We start from the raw sequence: 17,948 nt of genomic DNA on the forward strand, positions 1-17,948 counted from the left end.
TAATTACCCCCTCCGTCCCGCCTACTGCTGACTTCTGCTGTAGGTAGAACCCCGCCGATCTCCGGCAGCCAAATAGCCGCCTGTCGAACGCTAGGCTGGCTGAAAAATTGGCTGCTAGAGCCCAGTAACAGCTACACTTTGCTTGTAGTCACAGCAGCACCTCAACTATAGCTATCAGCCTTGCATTGGTTCGGACGGAACTCCCTGCAATTCGACCCGCTTGACTCACAGGTTTCGATTTTTGCAGAGGGGCATAGGTCAGAATTGTGAAAAAAGAGGGAGGAAAGGTCAACCGCGGGGCTTATCAGTTGTCCTGCCCGAACACTCATACCCTCACTTTGTGAATGCCGCCCCTACTTCGTCGCGTCCTCAGGCCCCCTCCGAGACCTCCGCGACAATCCATCACTACGTTGTCGCATCGCATAGTACCTCTCCCTCTGCAGCGGACACAGTTGCTGCCTGCGACCCGGACCACCGCTCTCAGCAGTCGAGCTGCGAAGGCTGCTATTACCCCGCGAGCCTACAGTGTCACAGCCCACCACGACTACGACGAATCCACCACCATGGCTCCCAAGCAGAAATTCGATCTCAAGACCCCTAAGGGCACCAAGGACTGTAAGAATGGGAATTCCTATATTCCACCGGCGGGGTCGGGTCTTGGCGACAACACAGCAAGCTGATATAACATCTCCAGGGCAGGGCACTGATATGGTCATCCGCGACCATATCTTCAACACCATCACCAAGGTTTTCAAGCGCCATGGCGGTGTGACCATCGACACCCCCGTCTTCGAGCTGCGCGAGATCCTGTCGGGCAAGTATGGCGAGGACAGCAAGCTCATCTACGACCTGGCCGACCAGGGCGGCGAGATCACGTCGCTGCGCTACGACCTGACGGTGCCCTTCGCCCGCTGGCTCGCCATGAACAAGGACGTCCAGTCCATCAAGCGCTACCACATTGCCAAGGTCTACCGCCGCGACCAGCCCGCCATGACCAAGGGCCGCATGCGCGAGTTCTACCAGTGCGACTTCGACATCGCCGGCGAGTACGACGCCATGCTACCCGACGCCGAGGTCCTCCGCATCGTGTCCGAGGTTTTCGATGCCCTCGGCTGGCGCGACACCTACACCATCAAGCTCAACCACCGCAAGATCCTTGACGGCATCTTCCAGGTCTGCGGCGTGCCCGAGGACAAGATCCGCACAATCTCCTCGGCCGTCGACAAGCTCGACAAGCTGCCCTGGGCCGACGTGCGCAAGGAGATGGTGGACGAGAAGGGACTGGCCGAGGAGGCTGCCGACAAGATCGGCAAGTGGGTCGTCAAGAAGGGCGGCAAGGACTTGATCGCCGAGCTGCGCGCCGACCCAGATCTGTCCGCCAACGACCTCATGAAGAAGGGCATGGACGAGCTGGACCTGTTGTTCGAGTACCTCGACGCATTCAATGCCGCCAGCGCCGTCTCTTTCGACCTGAGCCTGGCCCGCGGTCTCGACTACTACACCGGCCTTATCTACGAAGTGGTCACGGAGGGCTCGGCGCCCTCATCGACGCCCGCCGCCGGCGAGGTAGTCGCCGCCCCCAAGAAGAAGGGCAAGAAGGGCACCACGGACGCCGACGAGGACCGCTCGTCCGATCCGTCGGTCGGCGTAGGCAGTGTCGCGGCCGGCGGCCGTTACGACAACCTGGTAGGCATGTTCTCCGGCAAGGGCCAGATTCCCTGCGTGGGCATCTCGTTCGGCGTGGACCGGATATTCTCTATCACAAAAGCACGTATGGAGGCCGACAAGACCTCTGCTCAGGTCAGGAAAAACGAAGTCGATGTCTACGTCATGGCATTTGGCGGCAAGGGATTCGAGGGTCTTCTTAAGGAGCGCATGTCTGTATGCAATACCTTGTGGGAGGCGGGCATCAACGTAAGTCTATGCTTTCCCAGCACTTGTGCGAACTCGTTTGTGACATTTAAACGCTAACCACATGACAGGCCGAGTTCCTCTATAAAAAGAAGCCCAAGCTGCAAAACCAGTTCAAGGCGGCTGAGGGCAACGGTGTTCCCTTCGCCATCGTCCTCGGCGAGGAAGAGTTGGCGGCAGGTCAAGTCAAGATCAAGGAGATGGGTCTGAGAGACGGCCACCCGGAGAAGGAGGGTGTGCTGGTGGAGCTGGCCAACGTTGCTGAGGAGGTGAAGCAGCGCCTTCTGCGGAAACAGAAGCTCGACGAGATGACTACCCGAGCCGAGGGCCTGCGGGTTATCCACGGTATTCGAGGAGAGGAGATCAAATCAGCGGTGGGCAGCGAAACGGCGGCCGCACCTGCTGCTGCTGTGGAGGAAACACCTGCCCCCGCGGAGCCTGTTGATGGCACTCCTTCCGCTTAGAGCGGCAAAACATTACAGGCCAAACACAAAAGAAACAGAAAGAAACTGAACCACTCTATACCGACTGATACCCAACACATCTTGCGGTGTACGATGTGATCTGCCTCCAATTGTAAAGTGTCCTGCTACGTGGAACAGCGGTATATCTGTAGAACCGGCCACGATAGGAACCAACCTCACCGGTGATCGTGAAACACTCCGCCATTGTTTCAATAGTCGCTCCAGTGCCTCGCCGATGAGAAGTTCGGGTCGGCTACTGCAACCGATATAGTCGCTGGTCCACCAGCAGATGTAGTAGTCTACTCGTGTAAGGACAGGTCAGCGCGCGCAAAGTCTCTCTGATCGTCGGTCGAGCTCAAGTCCAAGCGAGGCAGCGGCAATTCATGGTGGTAGTTGGTGGCTGGGTATGCAATGCGATGAGATGCGAGGGCCCGGCCAGTGACGTCGATCAATCCCTAATATTCTCCGACGGACGAACGCGCGGGCTAGGAAGCTCCTAATCGCACGATTTCCGCGCAAACGCCCAAGCTGTGAATCCTGCGAAATCCTGCCATTCGATCCTTCATGCAGCGTGCCGGCCGCCGTCGACGTCGGGCCTGGTGTGATTGCATACGGGTGCTACATCCCTCGTAGTTTATTTTATTCTCCGGTGTGCAAGTTATGTGCGTAATTCACATGTGCTATGCTGCATAGTTGGTTATCACCGCATATACTCCGTCTGCATGCAAAATATCTTCTCGGGCTGCTACATTACATGAGACGGGAAAGTTCATAACACCAATGGTAGACTATCCACCCGTGATATTGTTAGGCAGGGCGTATGCACATGCCCGCTTATGCGACCTATCATATTGTGACAATAAGGCACAGGGCACCGGCGAGTTCGTCTCGTATACATAAGCGACCGACGATAGCCATATACACACGGACGTCAAAAGAGTACGCGACTGTGCTCACCTCAACCATGGTTCCGCAACCTGGTCAAGTGGCATTTGGCAAGGCGGCCAAGCAATTTAGCAAGCAGGCTGGTCACATGTCACATAACTCACAAAAACTACGGTCACAAGACTTTGTTGTGCGGAGGCCGCTTATCATGGTCTTGCCCACCTGGAAGGAAGGCCAGCAATTGATTTGATTGAGCGAGGAGATCGAGAAAGAGAGAGAGAGAGAGATGCCACAAGAAAGAAGGGGAAAGTCCGTAAGTGTTGACCGCTCTGTCGGTTTTCGCTGACCGATTCTCTGTTTCGTATGCATCTACGCAGTAGACGGAGGTAGATCAATGCATAGAACTACTGACAGACAACGAAGAACCACTCTCACGAACCCACCACCCACTTTCCTCCCCGTTTCCATCTCGGCCGTAAGTTCGGTACGGTCTACTTGTACGGAGCAGGTGGTTGACCCATTCCTACCACCTACCACATGCGGAATCAAAGGGCGAAAAGGGCCAAAGAGTCGCCCCGCCGTCTTCGTCGTTGGTCGTCGCAAGTGCGGGGGAGCATTGTGCGTGCTGTGGCTATGACAGGGAGGGAGTAGGGAGGGATCATGGGTTGGGTCGGGACGAGAGATCGAACCAAATTGCGAAGCGATTTCCCTCTTGGGGAGAAGGTTGTGGGACATGTGGGTTTCTTCCCTCTTTCTCAGATCCAGATTCTGGTCGAGATTGGCAAACTCGGCCGGTTTTGTCCCATTGTCCACTTTGCATACAGTATACTAATATGGATAGATGGACTGGACGCTTTTCGTCAATCAGGTGGGAAGGTATACCCTGAGTCTAGGCTTGTGTGGACTCGCGATCATCTGTGGTGTTCCGTGTGCCGGGCCCGCCTCCCTGCCTCATTTCGCCGAGTCCCGAGTCCCTACGAGGTTTGCGAAATTCGTATCAAAGCGGTACTCGGTCGGCTGGATCCTGTGATAGCTGGTTTCTAGCTTGATGCTTGCTTGCCGTGCCTAGAGAAATTAACAGGTCGTCCCGCTGCCAAAGCAATATGTTCTATAGTTTAACCCTGCTTTGTTATAGGCGTGACTTACTAGTCTAAGCAACGTCTGTGATTGGCGACGCAGCAGAGTAGTATTGCATCTTCATCTTGTTTGAGGACGCTCAAACTGGTCTAAATTCTTCTATATGCCACACCCAGTATGCATTGCAGGGCCCCGCCGTTGTCGATGTGCTTTGGTTTCCAGTGCGCTGTGGTCTGGCGAGCCAACTGTGTCGTGGACCGCTCTGAAGAGCCACAGTCCTTACTTGCAATCCGCCGACAAACGAGCAGGTCTGCCTGCCACTGGGATGTGGTTTTGAGAATACGCACCGACGGGCCGTCGAAAAGAGCTGCGCAAGAGTCATGGAGATTCGGCTCCAGCGGGAGCATGACAGGGAAGTGGCGTTTCCAGTGGTTCCGGTCCCCGAATCGTCTGGATTCTTCCTCAAACGTGCGTGGTTGTTGTCTTAGAGTTGACGCACGACTGTGATTGCAGTAGCACGCGATGTACGGCGTTACATCATGCCTTGTGCGCCGGCAGGCGTGCATAGGATGCAGTTTGGACTTTGCGGTCTCTGCTGCGGTGTGATCCCCGGCGTCCAATGAATTGCGTCTACACAGGTCAAGTTTCATCGAGTAATGAAAGGGGACATCTATAGAGGGAGTAGAAGAGGGACGTATTGGCGACAGCGGGGGATCTCCTTTGCAGCCGGTCATATAGGGGACATCGTACAGGTTCAAGCGATGGCGTATATCGTGATGGCACCGATTCAAGGATACTTCCAAGTTCCTCCCTGGCTTATTACGGTAGTATTGCACGAAAAGGGGAAATCTCGAAACCTGTCAAAAACTTGGCAACGTGGAATACGGTTCTGTCATAATGTCAGCCTGTCCTACTGACATATCCGTTTGTCAAAGCGTCAAGACATGTATTATCTAGCATGTTTAGTCGGGCCATGGACCCTTGAATCCGCGGCCAGGCCACAGCTCCAACTAGAATGTTTTAGGCCTTGAGTATGTTTCAGCTGCAACCTCGAAGGGATGAAGAAGATTATACTTTGTGGTTGGTATGGTAGACGTATGCGGGAACCTGCAGATAATCTCCTCGGGACGAATCCGAATGACGACTCGGCCTTTCTTTGGCCTAGGTCATGGCTTCTTCTGCCAGGCTGGCTGATGCAACCGCCGCCGCTTCCGCGAGGCTCTCTTTGAGTGACAGACAATGGCGATGATCACAGCAAAGCGAACGACGCGTTCCCACACCCCGAAGGGCAGTTGGCAGTCTCGGTAACCTGGAGTATCGGCCATGTGCGATGGCATTTCAGACGAACCTTTTTCTCAAAAGTACAGATGGCAGTAGCTCTAGGGACAAGGCTGGGGTGAGACCTCCTGATCTGAAATCAGGTTTCGATTTTCGAATACCTACGTATATGCATGTTACGGAGAGCAGCAACACATCACCACATGGCAAAGGCGGGCCTCACCAACAGTGTCAGTTCGACTCCATGAGGATCTGACATATGAGGTTCTTCATTACCCGACTTCAGAGAGTTCGACTTGTTCATGAAAGGAAGGCGAGGACCCCCACTGCGAACGGACCTTGGAGGGACATCTGATGTAACGGCTTTTGCGTGGGCAAAGGACATAGCGTCGCAATCGCCAGTCGCAAGCAACAAGACTAGGCTCGACTGGGGCATATCCGTAGTTACGAGGCTCGTACAGTATGCAAAATGTGATTTGTAGTAAGTGAAAAGAGAGAGAGGAGTAAACGACGTCCATTACGGTGGTTTACTGGCTTGGGTCGCATCGATCGGTACTGGTCGTCTGAAGTTTGGATGTCCAGCTCCAATTGTTATTTGGTAGCATACGATTCGGTAGCATTAGATAATAAAACTCCGTTTACATACGCCATCGGTGGTGCAACTTTAAGGAAAGGACGAGCGTCTTATTTCCTAAAACGACCAATGATGGCTAGGATGGTAAGCACCACGGCCGGCTCAGATGAAGCGCAATCTGTGCAAATTCTTTACACAGATAACAACAACAACAGCAGCAACGGTAACCTCGACTTCGCCTGGTGGCTGGAGGCGGTCGGTTTGGGACGCGTGTATGGAGTATGTTGCATCACTTGATGAGGGACATAACATAACCATCGCATCGGTGAGTGAAGAGTCTCCAGCTTCCTACTTCTTGCACAGTAAGTCCATCTGTATGCAGGTTGGCATATCCGCCAAGTGTGGTATTGGTAGGGCAACAATGGCATCAACTGCCAGCCAGCCTCAAATTCACCGGCACTTGTGCGTACTGTAAGGATCAGAGTTTGGAGAAAAGCAGGGCAGTCTAATGCACCTAGAGGCCATACATATGTACTAGGCAACTCTGGATCGTGGAAACTCTCACGATAGTGCCAACGGGTTTAGGAAATCTCTCGCTATCCTTGCAAGCATTCTTTCGGGCGGGCAGGCGGGACTTGGTAAGGTAACTTGCGCATGCCATTGGGCCCGGACGAGGCCTATCACCTGCATGGCCTTGTAGATCACAAGAGAGAAACCACATCTCGACTCCATCGCCACGGAAAGATCGGTGTTCGTGTACACGTACGTAAATAACAGTCATATGTGCAAGCTCAGTTTCCGAGCAATGCAGGACAACACAGCGAAGGAGATTTTGATATTAACCATTGGCATTGCTGCTCCGCCTCTGTGCTGTAATCGCTGACAGCTCAGCTGTTGTATGTATTGTGTTCATCCAGTGCGGACTAAGCCGGGCATTTGCGCAGGGGTAAAAGAGACGGCCCTCGATTAGGTCAGGATCATCTGCAGGGGTTTCCCTACGACACCCTACAGCATCATCCTGGCAGCTCGGTAAGGTTGCGGAAAAAAAAGGGGGGGTTCGAGCCCTGCCCTCACGAACCCGCATATCCAAGAGGCCCAATCGGTGCTCTCTGCTCGCTCTGCCAGGACCTGCTCAATCTCCAGCCTCTGGGATTTGCTTGTATGTACCGGCTTACGTAGTAGGTGGGCTGCAAGCTGCAAGAGGAAACTGGATGAGGGCGTCATAGCGACACAGGCGCACCAAGCACAAGGCACACAATTGCATACAGTACAGTACATTACGGTTGGGACTTAGTAGCCTGTCAAGCAGCACCATTGCGAGCTAGACCAGTCAGTGGCCAGGCTGGAGATTGCATCTCATGTATGGGCACTGCTCCGAATTCGGTCATTGTTCTATTCTTGCCGTTCCAGAGAGACTAGACGCGGCTGAAGCACTGCTCTTACTACTGCTACGTGTAGGTAAAGCAGCGAATGTTAGATGAACGGAGTAATGAAGCATGAAAGGACGGTGGGTGGGCCGTCGCACCGTCTCTCTGGGTTCTCTTTTTTTGTCTGGCGAGCACAGGCCCTAACCGCCTAAGAATACCCGTAACCCAGCACCCAGAGCAGGGCGCGGCCGAAATCGAACAACCTACCAGCTACACCACTGCAAGGCAAGATCGACTCGACATGGCTGGCTGGGTGGACAGGCCGTGGCACGACAGGGGAGCGGCCGATTGGGCATGGCAGCGGGCATGGGTGTCGTGTTTTCCTCCTCTCTTTATCCCGCCCTGGATCTTGTTCTTTTCTCTGCACTCCGTATGCGTGCAGGCGTGCACATATGCAGGCCGATACCTGGCACTGACATCCAGGGACAACCCGGTCGCATCCTTTGACTCGAGTCTACAGTCTAAGCTCGATGCCGGTACTAAGGGAAGCATAGTCCGCTTCGCTTAAGGGGGGGAGGGCGACCGGGGTTGCAGGCGTAGTAGTATGGGTTCTGGTATGGGTACCGTTCAAGACTGACTGCCCGTCCAGAATTGATACATCAAATTACCGTAGTAGTTGGACAGACAGACATATCCATCTTTTCTGTCTGGTCTGTCGTCTGGTCTTGTATTCTTGAATAGCTGGTTTCGAGCTGGTGTTCCATTATTTCTTATTATTCTACAACCCGCATCTTGCATGTATGAGTCCTTCTCCTCCCCTCTCTTCTTTTCTCAGGGAGTGCCTTTTTAGTTGCTTTTGGGTGTGATTTGGTACCTGGGCTGCTTGCTTGCTTCTTCACAGACTTTTATCCCGTCCAACCAGCCATCAGCTCACCACCTTCCCTTCCACCACCCAGACTTCGCCCGTCCGTTTCCCGCTTTAAGGTTTAGACTGCTGTTGCCGCATGTAGCTGCCAGGACCCGACAGCCTCTTCTGAGTCGAACTTTCTCTTTTCCCCTGGATCTCTGCCCAGGAATCTCAGCTCGGATTCTCAAGAAAGCAAGAAAGCTAGGAGCCAGAAAGCTATTCTCATCAAACCATCATCAGCTTCCACTGCTCTGACAGTAGTATCGTGTGCGCGTGTGTCGGAACAAGTGGTTTGTTTCTTGTCGTTGACCAGGATAAACGGAGTTCTGCAATTGGCCACGCGAATCTGCATCTACACCGGATTTCGACCAGTCGCTTTTCACTTACACGCACCGCCTGCACCACTCACACCACCCCGATCTTCGATCTCAGCCTAAGCAGCAACTGCACGTTATCCCAGGGATTGAATCGGGTCTATGCGAAACCACACTTCGGACGACGCAAGGAAACTGAACAAGTTTGCATTCTTGACCCTTTTTCGCCTTCGCCCGCACGCTATCTTTCGGGGTCGGCTTAAGCCTTACCGGCCTGTGCTTCAGCGTGTCTGAAACCTCGTGGTTTCTGAACCGTCTGGGTTGCCCCGGCTTCAACTACGACATCATCCCCATTCCTTCGCACCCACGGACTGTTGGCCCAGGACAAAACGCATTGAGTGCCTGACACGCACACAGCCTCTTTCGAGTGTCAGCAACCACACGCCAGACTTCTCCTTTGATCTGAACTCACTTATACTGTTCATCCCTTCAGATCCTGACGCAGTCTGAACATCCCAAGTCTATTTTCAGACGGACTGCGTGCTCGACTAATACAAGAAAAATACCCTTATAAACCAGAGCAGCTAGTACGCCCCAGCATCTTTGCGTATATGACCAGACTGAGATTGGGTTCGCTCTACTAGTAGTCTCGCCATCGAGCCTGCATCAGGACAGACCCCAACCTCTTTTACTCGGGCGGCGTCCCGTGAGCGGACCATACTCAGAAATCGCTTTTGGAGAGTTCGTCCGTTGTGACTTGGACCTTTTTCGGACCGGCTATTCCCCAGGCTTCCCTCAAGATGGGTGGACTTATACCCCTCCTCCTGCCGTCTGGCGGCGGCTCTCGAATAGTCCCCTCCGATGGTTACGAGTCGAGGAGGCGAGCTTCAGTACAGGAACACTCAAGTCCATTACCCCCGGCGCACCGCCGGCAGCAGTCTTTACCTGTCGTGACATTAAGGAGCCACAGGCGCCCTTCGATATCCACATCGGTCCAGCAAATCACTGTCTTGCCTTACACCGCCGACGAATGGAAGAAGACGCTCAGCGAAGTGAAGCAAAAATACCTTAACCGCAAGTACCGTACTTGCTCAGCAAGGTGCTGTGACATACTTGATAATCTCAAAGACACGTCCAGCATTGAGCCTCTCCACCTGGTCTACCTGCACTTTTACGCCGCTTCGTCATTCGAGATGTGTGCCCGGCCGTTGTCTCAGTCTTCCTCGTATCGCACCAAGCTGTTGCGGGACGCACGGGAGCATTATGAAGATGCGGCGCTGCTACTCGAAAAAGCCGAGGAGGTGACCACTCAAAAGTCCCGGTCAGGGTCCGTGTGCTCTACCGCGTCTCAGTCGCCTTTCCTGCCGTCGTGTCTCAACGCCTCGTCTCTTTCCCCGCGATCCTCTCTGTCTTCGGGTGACGAGGCGCCCGGCAAGCGCACCAAGAAGAAGAAGAAGGTCTCGTTTTCGGGCCTGCCGGACCTCGAAGAAGTATGCAAACCCTCGCTACAACCGGAACCCTACCTTCGCCCGGACAGTCCCACCCTGGGATGGGAAGAGAGCTACTACCTGTTCGGCGCGCCCGAGCCTGAGCAGCAGCAACAACAACCTGCGGCGCCGGCATCTCCCCGCTTGCTTTAGTTGCTGAGACGGAGCCGGAACCGAAATCGCCAGCGCCGTCCCCGCGAGAGGAGATGACCTTCCCAGAGCGGACATCGACACCGGCCCCGCCCGCAGACGACGATGGCCGAACGTTCGATCTCGAGCTGTTCCTTCAGACGCGCTCCATGAACCGCCTCGTCTCGCAGCTCTCTGCCCTGCGCTCACAGATCTCTTACCACCGCGATGCCATTGAAGGCCTCCTGGTGACATCCGAGGAAGCTGCCGAGATCCCCTCCGTGCCCGAGGTGCCGCCCGTGCCGTCCATTCCCGGCCTGACGCGCAACGTCTCGCCCTTCTCCAATTCCTCCTCGTCCGCTGAGGATTCGGACGGACCGCCAACGCCCACGTCCACAACGGCCGCCGTCTTCGAGCAACACGCCGACTTCTCTCCCAAGACTCGAGCGTCACCCGGATTCTTCGACCTCGAAGCGCACATGCGGAGGATGGAGGAGCAGCAGCAACAGCAGCAGTTGATGCAGCGCCAACAAACCACCTACTTCACGATGCCTGACTGGAACAAAGGCAGCACTAGCCCGGCCGCAGCTATCCACCACGGTCGGTCACAATCCAACGTTGGCCCTTACTACATTCCTAGCAGGCCGACGAGCAGCGACAGTAATTCGTCCGAGGCCACCATGACCCCCTCTATCAATGCGCAACAGATGGGCCATCAGATCCAGCGACCAGCGTCCGTCGCCGCCATCGCCCGGCCCGCATCGACTGCGCCCTCGTTCTCGTCGACCTCTACGGCCTCGGACGAGGCGCTACGGGACCGCATCGAGCGGCTTCGGGCCGGCGGCTGGCAGCGGAAGCGCTTCGACAGCCGACGTTACGAGGCGCTGCGCGAGCAAGTCCTCGGCGAGCTCGGTGCCTGATAGCTCCCAACGACTCTGCGAACATACCTAACTCAATTCTCCACCGGCCATCATGACATTGGTAGCCTCAAATTTGTACAAACTCGACCTACTATGGTCAAACCACCATTTTATCACTTATGACTTCCCTCGCTCCTCGACCGATCAAAGTTCGGGGAGATGGAAGAAAGGAAAATGTTTCCAAAGGGGAAAGGCGTTTCGGCATAATACCACCATAGAAGTCCACGTTTGTTGCTGTTGTTGTTTTTCGAGAAGGATGAAGGGGCAGGGGCATGTGCAATTCAGGACGAGTTGTGATAATTCCCCCCTCCCCATCATCTTTCCATCTTATTTTCTTTTTCCTTATTTTCTAATATGTGTGTGCTATCTTGTACGAAAAGTAGTGTGTACATGTATGACTTGAGACGTTTTTATCTTTCTACCATTTTCTTTTCAATTTTTATCTTTTTTTGAGATGTGTACCAAGAGTGGAAGGAGCATTTGCATGATACCTGGGATGTTGCTAGTGGTTTAATGATTAAAGAAGCAATACGAAGATCAAGATCCTTATCTTACTCGAGATCCCTCCATTGCATGATTTGAATCCCAGCAGTGAAATTCATTCCACGGCCAAGACTGTGGGTTGAGCTAACCCTTCACACAGCAGTAGCTAACACAACTGCATCATGGTGTTTAGGAGAAGTCTTGACCGCGGTAGTCGTCACAGCAAGTTGATAGACAAGCAAGCACAAAAATAGCGATATTGGATATTGTGAATAAAAGGAATGGCCTTTGTCCTCCTTTGGTACCTCGATGGACTCCACGTATGAAAGCCCAGTTTTCCAAGCAAACCTTGATACAGTCGACTCTATATAGTGTAGTCCGTCGCAGCCTCTTCTCTACTATCCTCAAAAAGGGTATCTCCTGAATCAACGTCCCTCGCCCCTAGGATTGGAGGCTACTCTCTAGCCGTTGAAGCTCTTACGCCTGGCCTCCTTTTCCACCTCTTCCTTGACCTTGAGTGTCTGTTCCTGCTCCTTCATCTCGCGGACCTTGGCCATGACCACTTCGCGGAAGATGGCGCCCTTGACCGCCTTGTTGAGCTTCTCCTTACCACTCGCGGCGGCGGCGGACGCGGCGAGGGACGGGTTCTCGGGCAGGTCGGGGTTCTCGGGGTCGTCCTCCTGCATCTTGAGCGCCTCGATACGGTTGGCTAACTTAACCATCTCGATACCTCTCTTGAGGCGCGCCTTTGCCATGTAGGCCTTGATCTCGGGCAGCAAGTTGTGGTCCGTAGCGTTCTTGCCGCTGAGCCAGATGTGGTCAAGTGCTTGCTGTATGGGGTGTTAGTTATTCTGCATCTTTATGTGGATTGTCGACTTGACCATGAGGGTTGAACGCACCTGACTTGTCCAGCGGTTTTCGGCTTCCGGTTGCAGCAAGTGCATGATGAAATCTTTCGCGTCCTGGGAGACGTCCTTCCAGTACCGCTCGTGGAACACTACCTGGGCGTTGCTGCACTCGTCGATCAAATCCTGGAGGTTCTCCGAGCGGAATGGAGAGTAACCACAGAGGAGGGTATATGTGATGACACCCATGGACCACATGTCGACGGGCTTTCCGTGGCCCTTCTTCAGCATAACTTCGGGGGCGGCGTATCCAAAAGATCCAGCCATTGTGGTGAGGACCTCGTCCTTGGTGTCGAGCATCTTCGCAATGCCGAAATCGGCCAGGACCAAGTCGGAGTCGGAAGCCTTGCTGAGGTAGAGGAGGTTCTCGGGCTTAAGATCTGGATTTCTTTTTCGTTAGCAATCGCACTTTCAGATACAGCTTGAGAAGGTCGATATTTACCTCTGTGCACCACGTTGTTACGGTGGAGATAGTCGACGGCGCCGAGCACCTGCTTGATGGTCTGTGAGGCGTCCTTCTCAGTGAACTTGCCCTGCTCGCAGATGCGGTCGAACAGCTCGCCTCCGGTGGCGAGCTCGGTGACAATGTAGTACTTGTCCCGCGACTCGAACCAGTCGACGAAGCGCACGATGGAGGGGTGCTTGAGGCGTTGCAGCATGTCGAGCTCGTCGTAGACCATCTTCTCGTTGCCCTTGACGTTCTTCTTCAGGATGATCTTGATGGCCACCTTGCCCGTCGGGCCGTCGGCCTCGCGGACGATGCCATAGGTGCCGGCTCCCAGGGTCTTGCCAAAGCGGTACTTGGCCTTCTTGTCGTAACTATCGGGCTGGCCTTGAAGGCGGCTGAGCATCCCCGAGACTGCAAGGGGGGAAGAAACACAGCGATTAGCGCCTAGCTCCGCAGCACACCAAAGCGATTACGTGCAAATAAAACCATGGGACTTACAACTCATTGTTCCTGCGGAATTGGGTATTTGCAGGTCGCAGTCGTCGCGGACTGGCGAAGGGTGTACTTGGAATAAGTAGGTGGGAGGATGCGACTAGGGACCTCAGCTAAGGAGGAGAGAGGGTGATGAGAATAGAACTAGGAGGCCCAAGGTGGGGTAATGATGCTGGTTGGCGGTTTTGAAGGAGAGGTAAGAAAAGCAAGCCGTCCTCCACGTAGACGCAGCGGCTGGCAGCGTATTTGATTGACCAGACAGACTTGGAGGGATCCGACTGGAAAACTGGATAATCTTCTTTCTGGGCCGTGTAAAAAGCTCGGAGCCCAAAGCCAGGCGCGACTTGACTTGGAAACCAGCAGTTGGCAGTCTCAGTCCCAGAAGGTCTCTTCTCGTACTTCGAAGATCAGTCAGGGTGGGCTTCAGCTGTACGTAAATATAACCTGGCTTGGCGTCCAACGTTAGAGCCCAGGAGCCCAGGAGCCCAGGAGTCCAGCAATGGCGTGAAGGAGGGTCTTTTTGGGGAGGGGCTGAGCCGCGGGGGGCCCGATATAAGTCAATCAGAAGCAGGGGTAAACTTTGGAGTGCGATACAGTGCTGATATGAGGAACGGTCTCAAATGACCATGATGGCTATTCTATGTAGATATCGACTGCTTTTGGGCTGGTGGTCTTCGACAGTCGGATGAGGGAAGTATCGACCTTTGCACGTCTGTTGACCGACGGAGGAGCTGTTTACTTGTACCTGTGGCCGTTTTATGTTGGCTCCCACCACAGGGATAAGGGTGCGACTGGTCAAGCCTGGCACTTGTTGGCGGCAGCTTTCCTTCTGTTCAATGCGACGCGAGGCCGCACACGATGACTGACACAAGTCATGCCTTTCCTACTCCATCCTATTTGGACAAGCAAGGCTGTGTTCCTGGCGTGCGCAAATGAAACAACGCGATACGATGATGCCAGTTGCTGCCCACCATACACAGCCCACCTACCCAGCTTAGGCTTACGGCAGAGAAAGCCTTGCACCTTGCTCCAAACCAGCCTGCATGCATGGGATAGGATGGGATGGGGACAGCCCATACAGACTTCCATGTGGCTGCTCAGCCGCAGCGACCAAAGACAGCCCAACATCCAGCCCTCTTAGGCGTATTGCCTACTTGTTGGGGTGCTTGCCAGCGACACGTCTGTCGTGGAAATTGCCTTGAGTACAACCACCCTTCGGCTTTTGATAAGTACAAACATCTCCAACGACGGGACGAAGCGACAGGGGCCGGGCCCGCGGAGTACTGGCCTGGAGAATGCCATTGTGGCTAAGCCGGGAAGCCGGCACCTGATGTATAACCTAACATTTGATCGATTCAATCAACCGAGCTTGACGTCGGCAGCAAACCAGCCAGCACTTGGTGGCAAGGTAGCCTAGTAGTAAGTAAGTAGTTGCATCAGGATCCGGCTATGTGGTTCGTCTTCGTAAGCGCGCTATCCACAAACACCGTCAACAACGGAATGCATACTTATGCGTACTCAGATATTGCTCAGAACCAAGCTTGACAGGCTGTGCTCGTGGGCCTGCAACTGGTACTCGTAGCGTTATGTGTCTCTCGATGTGAAGCCACGTATTCGAGCTTCAAATAAGTCAAACATGATGCCTGCATACTGCTTTCAACCAGTCCGAGTAAGACCTACCAAGCCAGGGACTCAGGGTCCCCAACTTACATACTAGCCAGGAGTGGGTACGGCAGTACATGCGTCGAGCTTCTGCTAGTGGCCGCCGCATGTTCGTCTGGACTCACTGCTCTGTTAATGTTTTGACATGATATACTGTCACTGTCAGTCGATAATGTATTCATATAGCCAGCTGGCGTGTGCAGTATCTGGCTATTCCTTCCTGGGTATTTTATTCTGGGTGACTATATGCATTCTCTGATTTCACCCATCAGCGAGTTACGAAGCCATGTGAGATATAGTAAATGGTACTCCTGCGTAGCTTACTAGATGGCTGTCGATGGGTAGACAGCCGGGCTTTTCGACTGCCCGCTGTGGTTTCCTTACATACACACATCAGATGACTTTTCGATTCAAAGTGCCATGTGCAGCATGTTGGCTGAATGTAGGTGATATGTGTTTGTTTGACACCTCAAGCGATTGCTAGATTCCAAACCCATCCGGAGTTGTGGCCTCTAGTCACCGTTGACATGCATCTATCCCTATTGCACAGCATGCACCAAATCAATCGGCTTGTTCCTGAGGCAGCTCAACTGCTTCAACTCCAAATGCGTTTCAGTTCACTTTCCCTCACTTGCAAACATTTGACACCGGGGCTATCCTTTTGTTATTAACCAGACATTGGCGGTCAAGGGCGCCGAACCCGTCCATTCCATTAAACAAATCTGGCAACTGGTCCTTGTTGATCTATTGCCCGGCTCTCCATCCAAGTTGACGCCACTACGGCGCTAGGTTACCCATAACTGGGGGCGTAGGGGTTGCATCGCATCTGTCTGCGCGCCGGCCGCAATTCCAACATTCCTCCCGTGCCGCATGACACTCCCCCAAAAGCAGCCGATTTATTTTTACAAGCTGGAGTCCATACCCGTCCGTACAGTAGTCGAACCACCGCTCCCTCCAATATCCAGTAGATATCGGAATAATCAGCTGGGCCTTTCGTTTCCGTGGTTCGCCAGACGTACAGCTAGGCGTTGACATTGTCATTTGGCACCCGACTCCTCTGAGTAGTTGAGCGCCTCCGTCACATCACATAGCCGCCAACCATCACACACCCCCACCATCGAAACTTGCACATAGAGAGGAGAGAGCCACCCCCAACCAAAACTTGCGCCGCAGAAAGCGACGACAACCACAAGCATGTCTCTGGGTACGAAACGGCTGGGCAAGGAGCTCACAAAGGTAGGGCATACAGCAATACATCACTCTATTGTTGGGCCTGAGCAAACACTGATCCAATCCCGAGCGAGCAGATCTCCAAGAGTCTACCGCCCGGCATAACGCTGGTCAAGGCCGACGACTTGCAGGAATGGCTGCTGGACATACAGGTCCTCGACCAAAACCCCATCTACGCCGGCGAGACCTACCGACTGAAGTTTCGTTTCGGCAAGCAGTATCCAATTGGTATGTAATGCATGCAATGCTTGTTGTTATTATCCCTTGTTCCCCCATAATCCGCAAAAGCATCCTGAACTTAAGGTACTAACCTAATTCTCCGCCACAGAGCCCCCCGAGGTCGTCTTTACGAAGCAGGAGAGCCGGCCGATACCCATGCACCCGCACATCTACTCGAACGGCATCATTTGCCTGGATCTCCTTGGTAGCTCTGGCTGGAGCCCCGTACAAAATGTTGAGAGCGTGTGTATGAGCATCCAAAGCATGTTGACGGGCAACACCAAGAACCACCGGCCCGAAGGCGACGCCGATTTCGTCAGCACCAACAAAGCGCGGCCGAAAGACATTGAGTTTTACTATCACGACAATGAGGTATAGGCAGCGCATGTTTTCTACGTTAGTGGACTATGTGGTTTTGGTCGGCGATGACGGGTCGACCTAGGAAGGAACTGGGTCAAAGGCGATAGGAATTCAAGATATCGTACTTGACGGTATGACTCAGCACGATCGCGCTTAGGAAAGGAGATATTGGATGTAGTTCCATACTGAGGAGTAGGGTTTTAACGACACGGTACAGGAGCTTGGCAGACTGGACTGTGTATCCGTTCTGCATTTATATTTGCCCCCGGGCTATTCACAGCAGACCCCGGCGGATGTAGCCTTTGGGTCCCGGGAGCCTGCCGCCCAAAAACGGCCAGGCTGTTTATGATTTGTTTCGGTAGGGAAACATCACCACTCTGCAACATGGAAAGCGACGACAGGGGAACATTGGTGAGATGGCGTACTATTGCCTACTACAGTTGAAGCCAGCGCAAAAACATCAAGAGTGCTGCCACTCGCATGTGTATTAGTTCTAGGATGCGCTGTCATCAGCGCAGGACGTCAATGTACACATCTACAGGGGGCAATCCGAGAAGCCATGATTGCTTTTAATATTGTCAAGCCGTCAAGCCAACAAAAATAAAACGTTATAAATGTGACTCTTGAAATCGACACACACAACCAAGTGGCCATTATACCCAATGGCCTGGGCAATCATTGAGGACAAACCTGTCAACTTCCTGGCTTTATCTGATGGCTCGGGGCATCCTGTATAAAGAGGCCTGCGTCGCTCCCTCTTTCTAAAGCAGAGGGGTGGTGGGGTTCTAGCACATGATACAACGATGCAGTACTAATTTTAGCGTGTTCCTCCCTCT

General features: G+C 53.6%; 5 protein-coding genes across 5 annotated transcripts; 4 read left to right on the top strand and 1 right to left on the bottom strand.

Moving 5' to 3' along the window:
• Positions 1 to 563: 563 nt before the first annotated feature.
• On the top strand, positions 564 to 2,375 carry PG998_002368 (Class II aaRS and biotin synthetase; the record flags this gene model as incomplete). The annotated part of the gene is made up of 3 exons (XM_066869186.1): positions 564 to 615; positions 695 to 1,914; positions 1,983 to 2,375. The coding sequence occupies 3 exons, from the start codon at positions 564 to 566 to the stop codon at positions 2,373 to 2,375; spliced, it is 1,665 nt and encodes a 554-aa protein (XP_066737601.1).
• A 7,202-nt stretch (positions 2,376 to 9,577) lies between these two features.
• Positions 9,578 to 10,417, top strand: PG998_002369 (uncharacterized protein; the record flags this gene model as incomplete). The annotated part of the gene is made up of 1 exon (XM_066869187.1): positions 9,578 to 10,417. One exon carries the CDS (start codon positions 9,578 to 9,580, stop codon positions 10,415 to 10,417), a length of 840 nt encoding a protein of 279 aa, XP_066737602.1.
• Positions 10,418 to 10,470: 53 nt separating this feature from the next.
• On the top strand, positions 10,471 to 11,313 carry PG998_002370 (uncharacterized protein; the record flags this gene model as incomplete). The annotated part of the gene is made up of 1 exon (XM_066869188.1): positions 10,471 to 11,313. The coding sequence occupies one exon, from the start codon at positions 10,471 to 10,473 to the stop codon at positions 11,311 to 11,313; it is 843 nt and encodes a 280-aa protein (XP_066737603.1).
• A 944-nt stretch (positions 11,314 to 12,257) lies between these two features.
• Positions 12,258 to 13,654, bottom strand: PG998_002371 (calcium/calmodulin-dependent protein kinase 1; the record flags this gene model as incomplete). The annotated part of the gene is made up of 4 exons (XM_066869189.1): positions 12,258 to 12,626; positions 12,696 to 13,081; positions 13,144 to 13,560; positions 13,648 to 13,654. The coding sequence occupies 4 exons, from the start codon at positions 13,652 to 13,654 to the stop codon at positions 12,258 to 12,260; spliced, it is 1,179 nt and encodes a 392-aa protein (XP_066737604.1).
• Positions 13,655 to 16,497: 2,843 nt separating this feature from the next.
• On the top strand, positions 16,498 to 17,130 carry PG998_002372 (ubiquitin-conjugating enzyme protein; the record flags this gene model as incomplete). Its single annotated transcript, XM_066869190.1, has 3 exons — positions 16,498 to 16,539; positions 16,611 to 16,761; positions 16,862 to 17,130. The coding sequence occupies 3 exons, from the start codon at positions 16,498 to 16,500 to the stop codon at positions 17,128 to 17,130; spliced, it is 462 nt and encodes a 153-aa protein (XP_066737605.1).
• Between the last annotated feature and the right edge of the window lie 818 nt (positions 17,131 to 17,948).

Source organism: Apiospora kogelbergensis, assembly GCF_038363985.1.
Source record: "Apiospora kogelbergensis strain CBS 113332 chromosome Unknown utg000001l_segment0_segment0, whole genome shotgun sequence".
In the NCBI taxonomy this organism is placed as follows: Eukaryota; Fungi; Ascomycota; class Sordariomycetes; order Amphisphaeriales; family Apiosporaceae; genus Apiospora; species Apiospora kogelbergensis.